Below are 16,718 nucleotides of genomic sequence, written 5' to 3'. Positions count from 1 at the left end.
GACTTGGACAGTGGTGGCTGGGAAGGAAGGCTGCTCCTCCTTCCAGCCCCAGCCCCAGCTCCAGCCTGGCAGCGTGGCCGCCCAGGACAATGCTCTGATGGCTCTGCCACCGTGGCTGCCCTGGGAGTGCTGAGGCTCCTCAGCTCCCTCCCTGGCCCTGCCACCCTGGTTACTGTGCATGAGAACTTAGATTTTGGGTTCCCTCCAGCCTTCCCTCCTTTATCATCCCCCTGTAGGAGTGTGGAAGGTGTTTTCTTCTCTGTTGGAACCCCATCTCCAAGGAATTGTGCCCAACTCTGGCAGTGGGGCAGAAGAGCCTTGCTGGGTGTCTGCTGCTGGCTGTGCTCAGAGTTCCTCTTGGCCTTTAATTCCCAAATTCCACCATGGATGCAGCTCAGTTGACCTCGGTGCTTCCCCCTCGGTGACTTTATGAGCACAAAGCACGGGGACGTGCATATCCTCTGGGTCTGTGCTTTCAAAAACAAACTTTTTCTTTTTTGCTTCTATAAACCCAAACCTCTGATTTTTTTATGAGCATGGAGTCATGTCCTTCATGGAGCGAGGCTCTCACAGCCAGTGCCTGTGAAACGCCGCTCAAACATCCTCCAAGTGTTTGTGAGAACGTCGCAATAACAAAGTGCTCCGTGCGCCTGAAGAATGCCACGGGAACAAAAGCCACATCAACAGAGCTGGGACTGGGGAATACTAAAGAGTTGACAGGAATTTTAATATAAAACTCTCTCCCTTCCTCGTCAGTGAGGGTTTTCAGGAAGCCTCTGGCTTATCGTAAAGCGGCATACAGCGCTCGCAGGGGCCGGGGAGGTGAAAGGTGGCTTCCTGCCATTCTTCTCGGGAGCTGGGTTCCCATGGGCGGTCATGCCAGTTTGACTGGGGCTCCTTGCGCTGTGAGGAGTCCGGGATCGCCGCGGGAGCCGCGGGGTTTTCATGGGCTCCAGCCATGAACCGCTTCAATGGACTCTGCAAGGTGTGCTCGGAGCGGAGGTACCGGCAGGTCTGTATCCCCCTGGCACCAGCCCCGGGGGCTGCAAGCCTTGGGCAGAACTCTGAGTGCCTGGCAGTTCTCTTGCCGTGGCTGGATGTGGGGAATGGATTTGTAGAGGATTCTTAAAGCTTGACAGAAAGCTCACATAGCGTGTATCTGTATGTAAACTTTGAGATAAGAAATGCTGGCTTAGAAATGCCATGGAATAGGACAGACATTGCTGAGAGAGAAATGGAGCTAGAAATAAGTTTCAAAGGATGGCCTTGTAAATAAGACTACATGCTTTGGAGAAATAGAACTATAAAAGATGGATTGTGGTAGGACCCATGAGGGGTAATTTTAGATAATTGGCTTTAAGGCATCTACAGCATGGTGTGGCAAAAAGCTGATAGGCCAAGAAATGCTTATAGTGTATTGTAATTAGAAAATAGCTTCTGATTGTGATGGCATGAATTATAACATCTGTTATTGTCTCACCCTTCGCATGAGACTGAAAATGGAATAAAAGTTTTTATAATGCCTTTCAGTTGCCCCATCTCTGCGTCAGAAGAGGGCTTAATCTGACAAATGGACTCTGTGGGTGCTGCTTGTGAGGCATCACCTTGATATCGTTACCATTTGTAAATTACAGTGAGGCTAGAAGGAAAACATCTTCACATGGGTGCCTGTGGCTGGTCTTTGTTGCTGCAGTGGAGAAATGGGCAGGGAGGGGCGCTTTTAAAATATATGTAAATTATTAAAATATAGAAATATATGCAAATATAAAAAAATATATTTACTGTACAACTAGCAGGTAGCATGCTGACGGTAACAGTGTTAAGCTGCAAGGTTTTGTCTTAATTTCCCCCTTATTAGAGAAGAAGCAGCCACAGCAGGCTGCTACTGCCTCTTTTAAAATGATTTTAGTGTTTTTGGGAGCCAACAGCACTTGTTTCCTGAGGAGTAGCTCACTGTGCTGGTTCCAGTTCTCCCAGTGCACAATGCCAGGTGCTGCTTTTCCATGTGCAGGTACCAGTCTCCTGCATTTCAAAGAAATATTCTCTCTGTAGTCTGGACTGGGACTCCAAGCTCAGGGTCAGCTTCTCCCTGTGCTCCTGAGCTCAACGTTCAGGTTATTCCAAAGCTGCCGTGGGGGACAGCAAACACTGGGAATTACAAAAGCTGCAGAATTCCAAACCCAACTGCTCCCTTCTTGCCAGGGCTGTGGTGACCACCTCGTGCAGGAAAGCTGCTCTGCCTTGGCTGAATAACAACTGACTCTGCTTTGTCTCTTAGAGCTCCTCAAGTCTTTATTTTGAAGATTTTCTCTGCATTTTCCGGCAAAGTTTGGGTACATCAAGCCTCCCCACTCATGGCAGCCTATAGCAGATGCTCACAGTTCTTTAGCTCTGTGCATGGCAGCAAAAATAGGCAAAAAATGGGCAATGACAGCCTGCGATGGCCATGGTGGTGGAGCTGAGGAGCATCAGCAGGGAGAAGCTGCTCTTCAGTGGCACAGGGCAGGTGGAGGGCAAGGTCAGCCAGCTCAGGGAGAAGGAGTGGGAGCCCTGACACAGGGGAAACCTTGGACTGGGAAGTGCCCATGGAGTCTCTGTGGTGGGAGAGATGGTGGGCTGGCTCCTGAGGTGCCAGTGCTTGGTGTTGGAGATGAAAGTGGAGGATCTGGAATATCCTGAGCTGGAAGGGACTCACAGGGACCATGGAGTCCAACTCCTCCTTCATTCAAAGGTGCAGTGAGGAACCAGCAAACTCCAGAGAGAAAAATAGTGCAATGGGACTGGATGTGTGTTTTGATCTTGCCAGGGCAAGCCAATTTCTCTTTTGAAGCCAGAATTTATGCTGAGCAATCACACAGGGAGAAGGTGCAGGGAAATGAAATCTCGCTGCCTTTGCCCTCCTGTGGTAAAGGAGTGAGGAACCATATCACCTCCTTGGCAACTTTTGCTGAATTCCTCATCTTCCTTCTGCCTGTTTGTTCTCAAAATAATACAGGTCAGATGTTGGATTTTTAATTTTCTTTTCTCTGTCAGTAAAACAAGCATCTTGACTAATGTCTTGGGGGCTAATCAGGTATTTACAGGATCTGTCATGCTGAGCTGCTGCTGGAAGCCAACATCAAAAAATAACCATAATTTTATTAATAAGCTCAATGCTCCTCGAATCAGGAGGAGAAATGAGCCTAAATCAACCCAGCATCCATCCTCTCCAAACTCAGCGAGGGAAAACACACTCAGCCCAGGGAAGGGGTGATGCACACAGATGTCTGGAGGACAGGAGCATGCTGAGCTTGCAGCTCCCTCCGGAGCAGGGGAGTGCTGCTATTTCTGTACTCTCCAACAGGAAATGAAATGTTTAAGTGATTTGCTTAGAGAAGTCAGTGTCAGGGCCAGACTGCCAGGTTTTCCTTTCCAATGGCTTCTCAGACCTTTCCTTACACTTGAAAGGGCTGGGAGCAGAGTGTGTGCTAAATAAACACTCCTTTAGTGGTGTTCCAGAGAGCCTTGGCTCAATCTGGCACTGCCTTTTAGCATCCTCTCCACCCAATTCCCGTGGGGGTCTCAGTGACAGCCCTTCCCCATCTCTCAAATGCCATGTGCCAGCGTTTCCAGGGGCTGTGGGGCAGTGTGGGAATGAGGGGGGATCATCACACCCAGTGGCTGCTCTCCCACCTGACAGGTGTCTCCCTGCAGATCACCATCCCTCGGGGCACTGATGGCTTTGGCTTCACAATCTGCTGCGACGCCCCCGTCCGTGTGCAGGCCGTGGACTCTGGTAAGAGACTGGATCCTTTTCATCCCTCTTGATTTGAATGAATTATTGCTCCTTTTTTGCTTCCCAGAGCTGGTTGTGATTCTGGAGCTCCCAGGCCTTGCAGGACTCTGGGTGCCTCCAAGAAACTTCATTAGAAGAATTCTCTGTTGCCTCCTGTGAGGTCAGAGACCCCTGGGTTAGCACTGTGTCACTATTTTGGCAGTGTTTTGCAGTAATTTGCCGAGATTTTTTTCCCTTCTCTCTCCAACCTGAGAAGTGTCTGTCTGGTTGGGTGACCTTCAGAAATGATTTGGGGAGAAAACAAGTCAGAGGGGAGCAGGATTGTGGGAATCCTCAGTTCCCTGAGCAGATCCTCTTGCTGTGGACCTGTGGGATGGACTGGTGTCTCCAGTGTGCCCTGGTGCTCCCCACTGCACCCCGTGAAACATGGGAATTTCATGCAATAGCTCTGAGGGAGCACTGATGGCTCTGTTCTTTTGCTCTGTGTGTGTGGATGTGCTGCAAGGTGAAGCTCCAGGTTGGCTGACCCCACTTCATTTTCGGGTGTGGGTGTCAGACGGCGTTTGGGGGAGTGAGGAGTGCAAGCTGTGGAGCTCTCTGGGTGTCTCCAAGCTCCAGGGCTTCTTCTCCCCCTCCTGCTCGGCCTCCTGCCTGGCAGGTGACTGGAATTTGTCCCTCTCAGGTGGCCCAGCAGAGAAGGCCGGGCTGCAGCAACTCGACACGGTGCTGCAGCTGAACGAGCAGCCTGTGGAGCACTGGAAGTGTGTGGAGCTGGCACACGAAATCCGGTGAGTGCTCCCAAAAACCCCAGGGCAGGGAGAGGTGATTTGGGGGAGCCCAGAGCAGAGCAGTGGGAGCACTGAGTGACTGTGGGAAGGGGAAAGCTCTGAGGGATGCAGGACACTGGGAAAGGATTCCCTGGAAGAGAAGGAAGGATGCAGGGAAGGATTTCCTGGAGGAGAAGGAAGGATGCAGGGAAGGATTCCCTGCAGGGGAAGGAAGGATGCAGGGAAGGATTCCCAGGCGGAGAAGGATGCAGGGAAGGATTCCCAGGAGGGGAAGGAAGGATGCAGGGAAGGATTCCCTGGAGGAGAAGAAAGGATGCAGGGAAGGATTCCCAGGAGGGGAAGGAAGGATGGAGGGGCTGGGGAGCACGGGAGAGGGGCAGAGGCTTTGTAGGAAGGAAGGGCTGCAGGGCTTGGTGCAGGACACGGGGCTCCAGCCCTGATTTCCCCACCCATCTCCGCCAGGAACTGTCCCACGGAGATCATCCTCCTGGTGTGGAGGCTGGTGCCTCAGGTGAAGCCGGCCCACGAGGCCATGACCCGCAGGTCCTCCTGCAAATCCGCCTACGACCTGCAGTCCCCTCCCAACAAGCGGGAGAAGAACGGCCCCGCGCAGGCGGAGCAGCGCCGCAGCTGCCACATCCTCTACGATGGCACCGAGGGGCTGGGGCTGCACACCTGGGACAGGTACACGGAGCTGGGCAAGCGGGGCCAGAACACCCTGCCAGCCCTGTCCCGGGTGCCCTCTGCTGCCGACCAGAACTACATCATCCTGGCCCCTCTGAACCCCGGCAGCCAGGTAGGGCTCAGGGACTGCAGCCTCTCCTGGCTCCTGCTTCAGTCTTATCCAGCATCATCTCTAAATATTTGCCAATTTTACAAGCCACACCTCTGTCCCTCGGTGGAGCTTTCACACTGTTTTCCTAAAACATTTCCCTGCTGCCTCCCCTCAGGGCTCACCCCAGGGATGTGGGGAGGATGTGGGGAGTATTCCCACTGCACAAGACCACACTATCAGTCATTGCTCTCCTTTTCTGCTGAAAAAATGTTTTTTTCCCCTCTCTGAAGTGCTCTGGCTTGGCTGAGTTTGGCATGTTATCTTCTGTAGCTGGTTGTTGTCCCTGTACCTGGGGCCTGCTGCAGGTGACCGTGTCCCCTCTGTCCCTTACAGCTGCTGAGGCCCGTGTACCAAGAGGACAACACCACCGTGGGTGAGTTGTGCCTGTGCTGGCAGTGCTGCTCAGAGCACCCAGCTCTAAGCTGGGCTTCCTGGCACCATCAACTCCTTGTCCCAAGCCCTGCAGAGCTCGGGTTTGAGGGCAGGAGCAGCCCAGGGGTTTTGGGATCATCCTCCCACTGTGGCTTGAACCCAAAACCAGAGGGGAGCAAGGCACGGGGTGAGCCTCATGTGAGAGGGTCTGGGGAGCCCTCAGAGGGCTCTGCTGGTGGGGACCTCCCAGGACAGGCTGAGAACAGGCAGGGTGAGAGCTCTGAGCAGCCTGGCTCCCACGTGTCCCTGGGTCCATGGTGTTCTCCTCATCCATGAGGCCGTGCTGGAAGAGCTGATCCCTGCTCTGAGCCTCCTTCAGTGCTACAGGAGTGAGGGTGGCTGTGGCTCACATCAGTGTCAGATTATGCCAGGTTTGGGGAATATTCAAGCCCTGGGCTGCTGCAAAGTCTCTGGGCCAGCTCTCCTCAAAAAACCTTTGAAACATGAACTCGTGGCTCATAAACATGAACATAAACCACAGCTGTGACAGGTGTGTGTGGGATGCCTGGAGCTCCCTGGGGATGGTTGGACTTGTGGGAAGAGTGGGCTGAGGTGGGTGGCAGGGCTGGGCACTGCAGGACTCCAGGTCCATGTGGAAAGACCCCTTGTCTGCTCATGGATTTGGGAGCTTTGGGAGGCTGTGCTTGCCCTGGCCTGCCTGGATGCCCTCAGGATGAGCCGTAGTTCCCTAGGAGAGCTGAGCTCCTGGAGGAGTGTGAGCCCCTCAGCATTCCCTGTCTGAAGGCACAGCTGGAAAACTTGGTGCCATCTCTGAGGTGGGGCTGTGTCCAGAGAAAGCCAAGTGTGAGGCTGGCAGAGCCATGGGGGAGTGCTGGGGAGCAGTGTGGGCCAGGCCCCCCTGCCTCTGGTGCTCCCAGCCCTGGAGCTCTGCAGCCAGGAGAATTTTCCACTCTCAACTGCAGGGGATGTTTTGTTCTGTGGATAATTGCAGCTCTTTCCTGCTGTTTGTGGATCCTGTGAAAAGATGAGCTGGACCACAGGGACTTATTCTTACAGTGGGGTGGGATTTGAAAGGCTTGGCTTCTTCCCGTAGCAAATTTTGGATTTTCGTGGATTTGTTTTTAATTATTTAATGTTCCGAGGGAGGGAGGTATCAGTTACCCTGAGCAGCACAGAGCTGCCCACTCAGTGGCAGGAGCTGACATTTGGGTGTGCTTCTGTGCCAGGACCTGTGCAGGTGATTATTTCCTGTGATAAAATGAGGTGATTTAGGGATAAGAGCAAAAGCAAATCCTGAACAGCCCAGACAGATCTTATCTGGCCTGTGCTGAGCTGTCTCTTGTGCTTTGATGTTATCTGGCAGTGCAACCAGGAAAAAGAGAAAAGGGAAAATGTCAGGATTAATGCACTTAGAGGTGGAAACAAGCTCTTAGGTCATGAGGGTGCCCCCAGCAAAGGCAGCTGCTCCAGCCAGCAGTAAACAGCCAAGCTGGCTTCCCAGCCCCGGCTGGCTGGCTCTGCTGCCTTTATCTGGGAGTAAATGTGCTATTTCCTAATGCTTAATGGAATATGTAATGCTGGGCAGGTTTGTGTGTTTGCTTTGGACAAGACCTTATCTGCCCTGGGCCATGGTCAGGAGTGTTTTGGCTCATTTCTGCCTGGGAAGGTTCTGGGCATCCCTTACAGTGCAAGGGTAAAAGGCTCTGTGGTGGGAGCAGGAGCTCCAAAAAGCTCTGAGGTGGGAGCAGGAGCTCTGGGGTGGCTGCAGCGGGGGAAGGAGAGATGCTGGGGGTCCCCAGGGAGCTGTAGGAGTGATGCTCATCCCTGTGGGGGAGAAGGAGAATGCTCAAGCTCCTCACCTGGATATGTTCAATCCCAGTGGAGAGTTCTGCCTGCAGCCCCAGGCTGGTTCAGTTTATCAGCTGCAGGAGGAGGGAGTTGATTTTTCAGTGGGGCTTCTTCTGAAGGTGTGAAGTTTTTGTTACAGAGCCATGCATTTCCTGTTGGATCTGTTGCCTGTGAGTTTTAGGGCAGAGCACAGGTTGCTGGTGTCCAGCAGGATGTGGTCTGGGCTCTGCTCGAGCAGCTGGGGTGGGAGGGTGCAGGAGAAAGGCTCCTGTAATCCCTCCTTTGAGTGAGGATAACTCTCTTCAGGGAAGAGGGACAGAATGAAAACCAGTCAGGCTGCCTGGGCCTTTTCCAGCCCAGAATGTAATGCTGAAAAACAGAGGATGATGTGATGCCAGCCTCATGAACAGTGAGGTCATCCTTTATAAATACACCCAATGTCTGAGTAACCACTGCTGGCAGCAGCAGGGATTGATCCCAGCCATGAATGTTTGTAACTTCTGCCTCTTTCTCTGACACCTCCAATCTCAGCATCTTCTGAGAACTGTCATTAACCCACTGCCCCATGTCATGGCATTCCTGCACTTCGCTAATTCCGTGCCCAGAATCCAGAGCAGGCAGGACTTGTGTGGATAGAAATGCTGAAGTCCCTCTCCAGCAGCCCCTTCAGGCCCTGCAAGGGGCTCTGAGCTCTCCCTGGAGCCTGCTCCTCTCCAGGTGAGCACCCCCAGCTCTCCCAGCCTGGCTCCAGAGCAGAGGGGCTCCAGCCCTGGAGCAGCTCAGGTGTCTCCTCTGGACTCGCTCCAGCAGCTCCAGGTCCTTCCTGTGCTGGGATCCCAGAGTGGACAGAGCACTGCAGGTGGAGACTCACGAGGGCAGATCAGAGGGCAGAGAACTGGTGGGATGTGCTGGCCTGAAGCAGAGCTTGCTGTGGCCTCCCTGGGGTCTGTTTGTACCTTCCCAGCCGTGTCTGTGCTGCTGGTGGCACCCACTGAAGTCCTCAGGCCACCAAGCAAGCAGCTCTGGAACAAAACCACCCAGGGGCCTCTTGTTTGCCCTTAGAAACAATGGAATCAGTGCTGTTATTCCTTGAATCCCTGGGACTCCTGGATAGCTGAGTGATGCCTGTCCCTGCAGCTCTTGTCTCCAGCAGTTCCCCAGGATTCCCATGCCCTCCTCCAGCCTTGGAGAGCAGGACTGAGCTGCAGTGGGCAGAGCTGGGGCTCCCTCCTCATTCTGTGTTTCCTTCTGCCTCCTCTGTCCATCCAGGGAATGGCTCTAAAGGGAAATCCCACACGGGCTCTGGGAGGAAATCCAGGCTGATGAAGACTGTGCAGACCATGAAGAGCTATGGGAACTACCAGAACTGCACCATAGTGAGGCCTCACATCCCCCATTCCTACGGCACCTACGTGACCCTGGCCCCCAAAGTGCTGGTGTTCCCCATCTTTGTGCAGGTCAGTGCAGCCAGAGGGGGGCTGGGATGTGCTCAGTGCCCAGGCTGGGCATTCATGCAAGGATCTCCTTCCCAGCAGGATCCCTGTCATGCTCAGCTCTCCTCTGGAGCTGGCTGGACTTGGCACATGCTGGGGGCTCTCTCAAAGGGAGCTGTGTCCTGCCCAAGAAATTCTCTGCTGGATTTTTTTTCTCCTTTTCAGCTTTCGAATCTGGCCCTTGGTACTTGCTTGGGTCAGGAGGAGGTGTCCCAGCTTTTGGGCTTCAGAGCTAACTTTGGAATTGCAGCTCAGTGTGGTTCTTCTTGATGGTTCTTTGTACTCAGTGTGTGCAAAGGGGTTTTAGTTTAGCTGGTGGTCACACTAATATTTAAGCAGCCAGGGCCAGGGCCTCATCATCCTCACAGGGAAGGATTTCTCCCCAGTATCTCATCCAACCCTGCCCTCTGGCAGTGGGAAGCCATTCCCTGTGTCCTGTCCCTCCATCCCTCGTCTAAAGTTCCTCCCCAGCTCTCCCAGCCTGGCTCCAGAGCAGAGGACAAGGATTCAGAGCAGTAATGGCTTGACAGGGAATGTTCTGCCTCTGCAGGTCCATGAGCTGTTTTTAGACAACAGCCCTGAATTTGTTGTTAGTAGCTCTAACTCCCTCTGTGTCCTTCATTTTGTCCTTCATATGGCCAGAACCCCAAAAATCTCATCTGCTCCGTGTATTTAAGTACACTGCTGATGGATCCCTTCCTTTCTGAGCCCATGGGGAGCCCTTTGTCCTCCTGTGCCAGTGGCAGTGGCATTGTCACCTCAGATCAGCCTGGTGGTTTCCTCTGGGCTGAAACCATGGCCCACATTCCCTGTCACTCCAGCCTGAGCCGTGGGCTGCCTGAGGCCAGTGTGGGCTGGGCTGGAGCTGGGGACAGTGTTTGATCACTTCCTTCTCCCTGATGGCACCTGGGTGAGCCCTCACCTTGTTTTGGTAGGAACACAACTGGCACTTTCTGCCTCCTTGCTCCCAAACCTCATCCTGGATTGTGCCTGGGAATTTGCCACTTCAGGAGCTGCTTTTTCTCTCTGCACTGTCACATCTGCAGGGCCCTGTGCAGATCCCCTCCTGTTCCCACTGTGCTGCTCCCAAGGGTGCTCCAGGCTGGTGCTGCAGGGTTTGTTGTGCACTCAGGACACGTGAACCTGTCCCATTCTCCAGCACTGACTGGGGAGCTAGGTGTGGCACAGGAAGAGACAGGAATTCTTAAAATTTGCTTTAAGAGTGATGCACACCGTCAGGTACAAATACTGGTGCCTGAGGGACGTGGGAACCTGACGTGCCAGCACTGTGGTTGTGCTTCCTGCTGACAAGCACCCATAACCCCCCCGTGCAGGGCAGCCCCCGTCAGAGGCAAGGGCTGCTGTCTTTTCACAGCTGGGGCTGGTGGAGGTGTGAATGCAAGGCTTTGTTTTCTCCTCTGACTGGACTGCAGACTTTGTGTCCTTCTGAGCACAGTGCAGGGTGGCTTCTCCCTGAGTGAGTAACAGCTCAAAGTGAAGACAAAGTGGGTTTGGTGGATGGAAAGTGTATCTCACTAACCACACTGTCACTGGAAGGTTTGACTGTTTCTTTTGTTTCCTTTTTTCTTTCTTCCCACCAAATGTAGCCCCTGGATCTTTGCAACCCAGCCCGGACTCTGCTGCTGTCCGAGGAGCTGCTCCTTCACGAGAGCAGGAACAGGACTACACAGGTAAAACTCTTCCACGTTGTCTGAGCTCTCCAAACTTGCTCTTCTGCTGTCTTACATAGAGGATTGAATTGTAGAATCACCATGCTTTGGGTTGGAAGGGACCTTAGCTCACCCAGTCCCATCCCATGGGCAGGGACACCTCCCACTGTCCCAGGCTGCTCCAAGCCTGTCCAGCCTGGCCTTGGGCACTGCCAGGGATCCAGGGGCAGCCACAGCTGCTCTGGGCACCCTGTGCCAGGGCCTGCCCACCCTCACAGCCAGGAATTCCTTCCAAGTATCTCACCTAACTCTGCCATCTGGCACTGGGAAGCCATTCCCCCTTGTCCTGGCATTCCACACCCTTAACCTTGTCTCCAGCTCTCCTGGAGCCCCTTTAGGCACTGGAGGGGACTTTGAGAAGGGACTGGAAGGGACACCTCATTACCTTGAGAGGGGAAATGTTTCATTGTGCAGTGGTTATATTTATATGGTACTTGCAAAGACTTCTAGACAGTTTATTGTGGGATAAACTAAATATCAAAACTCTTCTGTGCTAGAAATCAACTGTTGTTCCTGTTGCCTTTGGGCTCACAGAGAGGAAACTGTGGGTGGCAAATGCACTTCAGTGACAGCCCAGCAGACTCAGGAGGAGGGGGTTTGAGGATATTTTGTGCCAGGTTAGAGAAGCACAGAATGGTTCAGGCTGAAAGGCACCACTGGAGGTCATCCAGTCCCATCCCCTTGTTCAGGGATCCCCAGAGTCACTCAGGATTGTGTCCACATGGCTTTGCAGCATCTCTAGGGAAGGAGAATCCACTAGAACTAGAACCAGACAGAGAACTTGCTGCAGATGTTCTCAGAATTTCAGTTCCTGAAACAGCTCACATGTTCTGTCCAAATTCCTCTTGCTCTTCTTACTTCAACTTTTCTGCCATTCTGTTGTTGAAGAGCTGTTGGAACTCTGGGGACACAACAGGACTTTGGCACCGTGGGGATGAGACAACTTTTACCATCCAAACTGGCAGGGTTTGGATGCGTTGATCACATTTGCTGTTGGCTTCACTTGCATCCAGCTGCAAAGTCTGCAAAGCCTTGGAATTTGGGAGAGAGGCAGAGCCCACTCATGCACTGCTAACCAGAGACATTTCTTCTGGGGTAATTTCAGAGGATCTCACAGAATAATTTGGGGTTGAATTCAGTAGGAGTGAACAATGTCTCATCTTCACAGATCTGTAGAGGAAGTTCTCCTTCACTAGTTTAAGTTTCTGGGTGGCCAACAGCAAAGGCTAGAGCCATTTCCCACCACTGGCAAGTACAAAACAGTAGAAGGTTGTGCTGACTCCTCTCACTTTCTGGTTTTCGTTGTGTAATTCATCCCTTGCTTTGACTTGAATCACTTTTCCTTTTTTTCTGCCAAAAAGTACATGAAAATACATAAAAATACATGAAAAAGTCCATGACTGATTAGAAAACTTGGCACTAACTTTTAATTAACCCCTTTCCCTGTCTGTCATACTGTCCTGTGGTGCTCAGGGTCTTCTGGGCACCTGCAGGAATGAATCCCTGTAGGAATGAAACACTGCTGGTTGTGTGGCACAGCTGTGCTGGATGGCTTGGGAGTGCAGCTGAAGTCAGGGAGCTCCTCCTGGCTGGATTGGAGGTACCTGCCTTCAGGTCAGACTCAGATATTTGGAGTAACAGCCAAACATGGAATATTTATGGATAACTAATGCTGTTTGCAGCCTGGGTGGGGTATCTGTGCACATGGGGGTGATGAAGAACCCCAGGACAATTGTGTTTGGAGGAGGGTCCTGTGGGCAGGGTCAGGAGGAAAATGTCTCAGGGAAAGGACTCTGCTTAAGATGCTCTTGGGATGAGCCTGGAGCTGGGAGAGGATTTCCCAGCTGGAGCTGGTGCCAGGAAAGGGCAGGATGCAGGCCAGGAATGTGAGGCAGTGCTTGGGAATGTGGTGCCCTGGGGCTGTGCTGTCTGAGTGAGCTGGCACAGGGGCAGGGCAGGAGGGGCTGAGTCAGTGGGGTGAGAAGTGAGAGGTGCAGAAGGGAAACAGCCCGTGGTGCTGAGCCCGTGCTGGCAGTGACAGTGGAGAGGGCAATGCTGGGATGTCACCTCTGGCTTGGGAAGGCTGTCTCATGTCTGAGTGCGTGGCACAGCCATGGAAGCCTTTGTGGAGCTTCAAGGAGCCCATGCAGGTCTCTCTGGAGTGCCAGGCTCTGCTTTGGTCCTGTTGAGCTGTGAGGGGAGAGAACCTGAACCTCTGCAGCCACCAAGACCTAAAACAGCCTGGACACCACAGAGCTTCCCCTGGTGCAGGAGGGCTCTGACTCCTCTCTTTGCTGGACTTGAATTCTTTCCCTCTCTGCCTTCTCTGATGCCTGGGCAGAGGCTGCCTTGTGTCCAGCCAGTCCTTTCTTCCTTGCTACATGAGGTTTTCTGTTTTCCCACTGCTCTTCCCACACAGCCTCTCTCAAGCTGGGCTCCTGTGCTTTGCAGGACTGCTCTCTGTGTGTTAATCTGCTTTACCTGAGAGGCTCAAGAGAGGAGGGCCTGGGTGCAGGGGCTGGAGCTGCAGGTCCTGCTCCTTTCTTTTTTTCCCAAACTCCCAGATGCTTTTCCCTGTGGCAGTTTCCACATCAGGCACTGCATCCTTGTCCCTGAGCAAACTCTCTCCCATCTCCTGAAGGAGTCAACCTATCTCTCTGGAGGCTTGCCAGGGTCTGTCCTTTCCCTGACCTTACCTCTGGGGCAATCCTTATTCAGGCCTTAATCACATCCTGTCTAGACTTTGCTGCAATTCCCACTTTTATGGCCTCCTGAAATCCCTCCAGCCCGTGGAGTGCCAGAGGAGCCAGTGGGCGATGGCACATGGGGTGTCCAACGTGGCCTTTGGCCTTGTCCATCCATCTCCAATGGACTGGAGGCCTCCCAAAGCCCTGAGGTGCCTGCTCAGTGTGGGCCATGCTCTGTCCTCCTCATCCCTTCCTTCTGCCACTCTGGCAGGGTCTGCAGGTCAGGATGGGCCTTTGGAGTCCTGCAGCCTCATGGATGGGCTTGGCTGGGCTTATGCTCCTCTCTATAGAGCAGGAGGCTTTCTCCTTTTTCTCTCTTCAAGGCTGCATTTCTGGGCACCTTTTCACAGTGATTTTGCTGCCACATATTTCTTCCCAAGAAGAAATTGTGATATTGTCTCACTCCTGCCCAGGACAGGGCTCAGTGGCAGTCCCAAGGCAGCACATTGGCACATTGCTCCTACCTTCCCTCTTGGCTTTCAGTTTCTCCTGATTTCCCTCTTTAAATGTGTCCCTGTCTCCTGTGCCAGTGCTTTGCCACTTATGTCCTGTAGCTGCTCAGGTCCCTCTGCAGAAGAGGCTGTTTGTGGTGCAGAGCACACCCAGATGAGCAGTGTGGAGACATCAGGGTCAGCCTCTATGAACAACTTTTCCCCCCGGTAAAATCTGTTCAGAGCTCCCTAAAAGGTCCACGTGACAATGGCCATGTGGCCTCAGTCACTCCAGCAATAACCCAGGGTGCCATCTCTGTCTCGAGAGTCCTTCTGTCCTGGCAGCTCTTGGATTTCTGACTGTGGGGTAGGAAATTACTTCTGCTAAATACCCCAAGCTACTTTGATCCTCCAAGGAGCAACTCTGCTGAATTCTGTGACTTGCCTGGGTGAGCCCAGACGTTGTGTTTGTTGTTTGTTTGCTCTTGACTTTTAGAAGCCCTGTGGTTTTTCAGGGTAGATCTGTTTGCCAAGGGCTGTTACAGACAGGTCACCGCCCGTCAGTGTGGGATGGCAGCCAGGGCAGAGCTCCACGTTACTCCTCCAGTCTCCCCTTATCCCTGCTGCCTGGGGTCATCCCTGAGTCCCCTCCTCAGCTCTCAGGTGGGGGATGTGTCCAGCTCCAACCTCCAGGTCTGCCAGAGCTCCAGGCCCCGCAGTGCTAGACTGACCCTGCCCCTGGCTTTGCCCCTGCCCCTGCCCCTGGCACTGCCCCTGCCCCTGCCCCTGCCTCTGCCTCTACAGGTGGAAGGGACACTTTTGTTTTTCCTCCCAACAGCCTGGAGGAGCAGAGGCACCTCTATCAACTGCTCTCAGATCAAGTGTCTTCCTAGAAGCAGCATCTGACAGAGATGCTCCTACAGAGCCTGCACTGGATGTGCTTTTACCTTCTACATCCTGAATACAATCCATCCCGTCTTCCTGTAAAAACTCAATGCTACCTGTAAATTCTTAGCCATGTAATTCCATTTCCAAGATCCCCTATTGAAACTTGATTGCTTTAGAAGTGATTCTCCTGCTGCTCCCAATCTTTTTTCTACCCTTTAAATTTCCACAGGTAGTAGGTTTTCAGTTTCTTTCCTCCATTTCTGTGTGACTGTTAGCTGATCATGCCTTTATCACTTTGGGTTGCTATTCCCAAAATCCCTTCAGCATCACTTCTTTGGGGTTGAGGGACCTGAGGTGGCACCAGGCATGTCCCAGAAAGTGGCACACCTTTGGCCACCTTTGGCACAAGGTGGGCATGGGATGAAGGTTATAGTGCAGTTTCTACCTGGTTATTCCTTGTATTAACAACAAGGTCAGAAAGAACGAAGAGGGTGGATGTGGGCACAAGGCCAGCAGAGTGTTGAGAGCAGAGGAAGGGATTTTCCGAATAACACAGAGAAGAACATCCCCTCCCTGGTTTCATTGTCAATTAAAGCTCCACCAGCAGCTTTGTACTTACTGAGAATCCCACAGAAATGAACTTGCACTGCAAGGAGAAATCTTGTGGCAAGGGCTTGGTTTTGGATTTGGAGCCAGATGCTCTTCCCTGATGTGAGACTCCCCAGCATGTGACAACTGTTACTCAGCTTGTCCTCCTCAGGATGTGTCCATCAGCCGCAGACACAAACTGTGCTGTCAGCTGGGACTTGGTCCCTTGGGAGCAGAGTCACCTCCCTGTGCTCCCTCCCACCCCTCTGGGACTCTGGGTGTTACCTCCTTTTCCAAAAGCATTGCTAAAAGACCACAAAGCCTTCCTTGCTGTGGCTCAGTGTTGCAAAGCTTTCCCTTTGCCGTGGGAGGTTTTGGGGGGACACCCCAAGGCCCTCACCCTGAGCAGGTCTGGCACCCGCTGTGCCATTGTGCCATTGCCACCTTGCAGCTGCTCCCTGGCATCTCTGGTGACCAGGGACAGCCCCCAGGGCACGGCTGGGGCTGGGCCAGGGCAGCTCAGGCTGGAGCTCAGGGCAAGGTTATTCCCCCAGAGGGTGCTGGCACTGCCCAGGCTCCCCAGGGAATGGGCACGGCCCCGAGGCTGCCAGAGCTCCAGGAGCCTTTGGACAGCGCTGCCAGGGATGCCCAGGGTGGGCTTGTTGGGGGGTCTGGGCAGGGACAGGGGCTGGGCTGGGTGATCCTGATGGTCCCTTCCAGCTCAGGACATTCTGTGATTCCATGATTCTGTGATCTTTGAGGCTTTCTGTGTGTCCCAGTTCCTGGGGGCCAGGACAGGTTCACACCTCAGCTGGGGCACCAAGCTTCTCATCCCTGGGGTCTTCTGGGTCCAGGATCTCCAGTGCAGTGGAGAAACCCATTCTTATTTTAAAGGTCCCATTAATCTGAACTGATTGGACTGGGGACCTCAGGCAAGACTTTTCCCACTGGCCTGGAGGAGCCCCCAGCCCCTGGGACACTTGAGGCACTGCTGGAGCACAGCTCTGGGAGACACTCGGCCGGTGTTTCCTGTCCACCCCCACCGTGGTTTGAGGTGTCAGGTTTGTCCCCTGCAGCTGCTCTGCGTGGGTCCTGCTCTTGTGAAAACCAAACTTTACTTTCTCACTGAGAACAGTGAGGAGCTCCTCTGTGAGGGTGATCAGAGTGATCAGATTTGCTTTCAGGCTTCAACTTCTGCAGCG

General features: G+C 53.3%; 1 protein-coding gene across 4 annotated transcripts in view; it reads left to right on the top strand.

The window, feature by feature from the left end:
- The window catches only part of RGS3 (regulator of G protein signaling 3), a 70,189-nt gene that overhangs the window by 9,968 nt on the left and 43,503 nt on the right, over positions 1-16,718 (top strand). Inside the window, exons 9-15 of one of the 4 annotated variants that reach the window (XM_041474994.1) lie at positions 3,627-3,775; positions 4,458-4,563; positions 5,026-5,359; positions 5,732-5,775; positions 6,934-6,941; positions 8,909-9,096; positions 10,740-10,823. In XM_041474994.1, the coding sequence (XP_041330928.1) occupies positions 3,627-3,775; positions 4,458-4,563; positions 5,026-5,359; positions 5,732-5,775; positions 6,934-6,941; positions 8,909-9,096; positions 10,740-10,823 (913 nt within the window). Of the gene's footprint in view, positions 1-805; positions 1,013-3,626; positions 3,776-4,457; positions 4,564-5,025; positions 5,360-5,731; positions 5,776-6,933; positions 6,942-8,908; positions 9,097-10,739; positions 10,824-16,718 lie in introns of those variants that run through there. The other 3 variants (XM_041474997.1, XM_041474995.1, XM_041474996.1) reach the window with 3 other exon arrangements.

Source organism: Pyrgilauda ruficollis, unplaced genomic scaffold (genome assembly GCF_017590135.1).
Source record: "Pyrgilauda ruficollis isolate IOZ18807 unplaced genomic scaffold, ASM1759013v1 scaffold34, whole genome shotgun sequence".
In the NCBI taxonomy this organism is placed as follows: Eukaryota; Metazoa; Chordata; class Aves; order Passeriformes; family Passeridae; genus Pyrgilauda; species Pyrgilauda ruficollis.
Note: the sequence above shows the minus strand (reverse complement) of the source record. Positions and strands in the feature narration are given on the sequence as shown.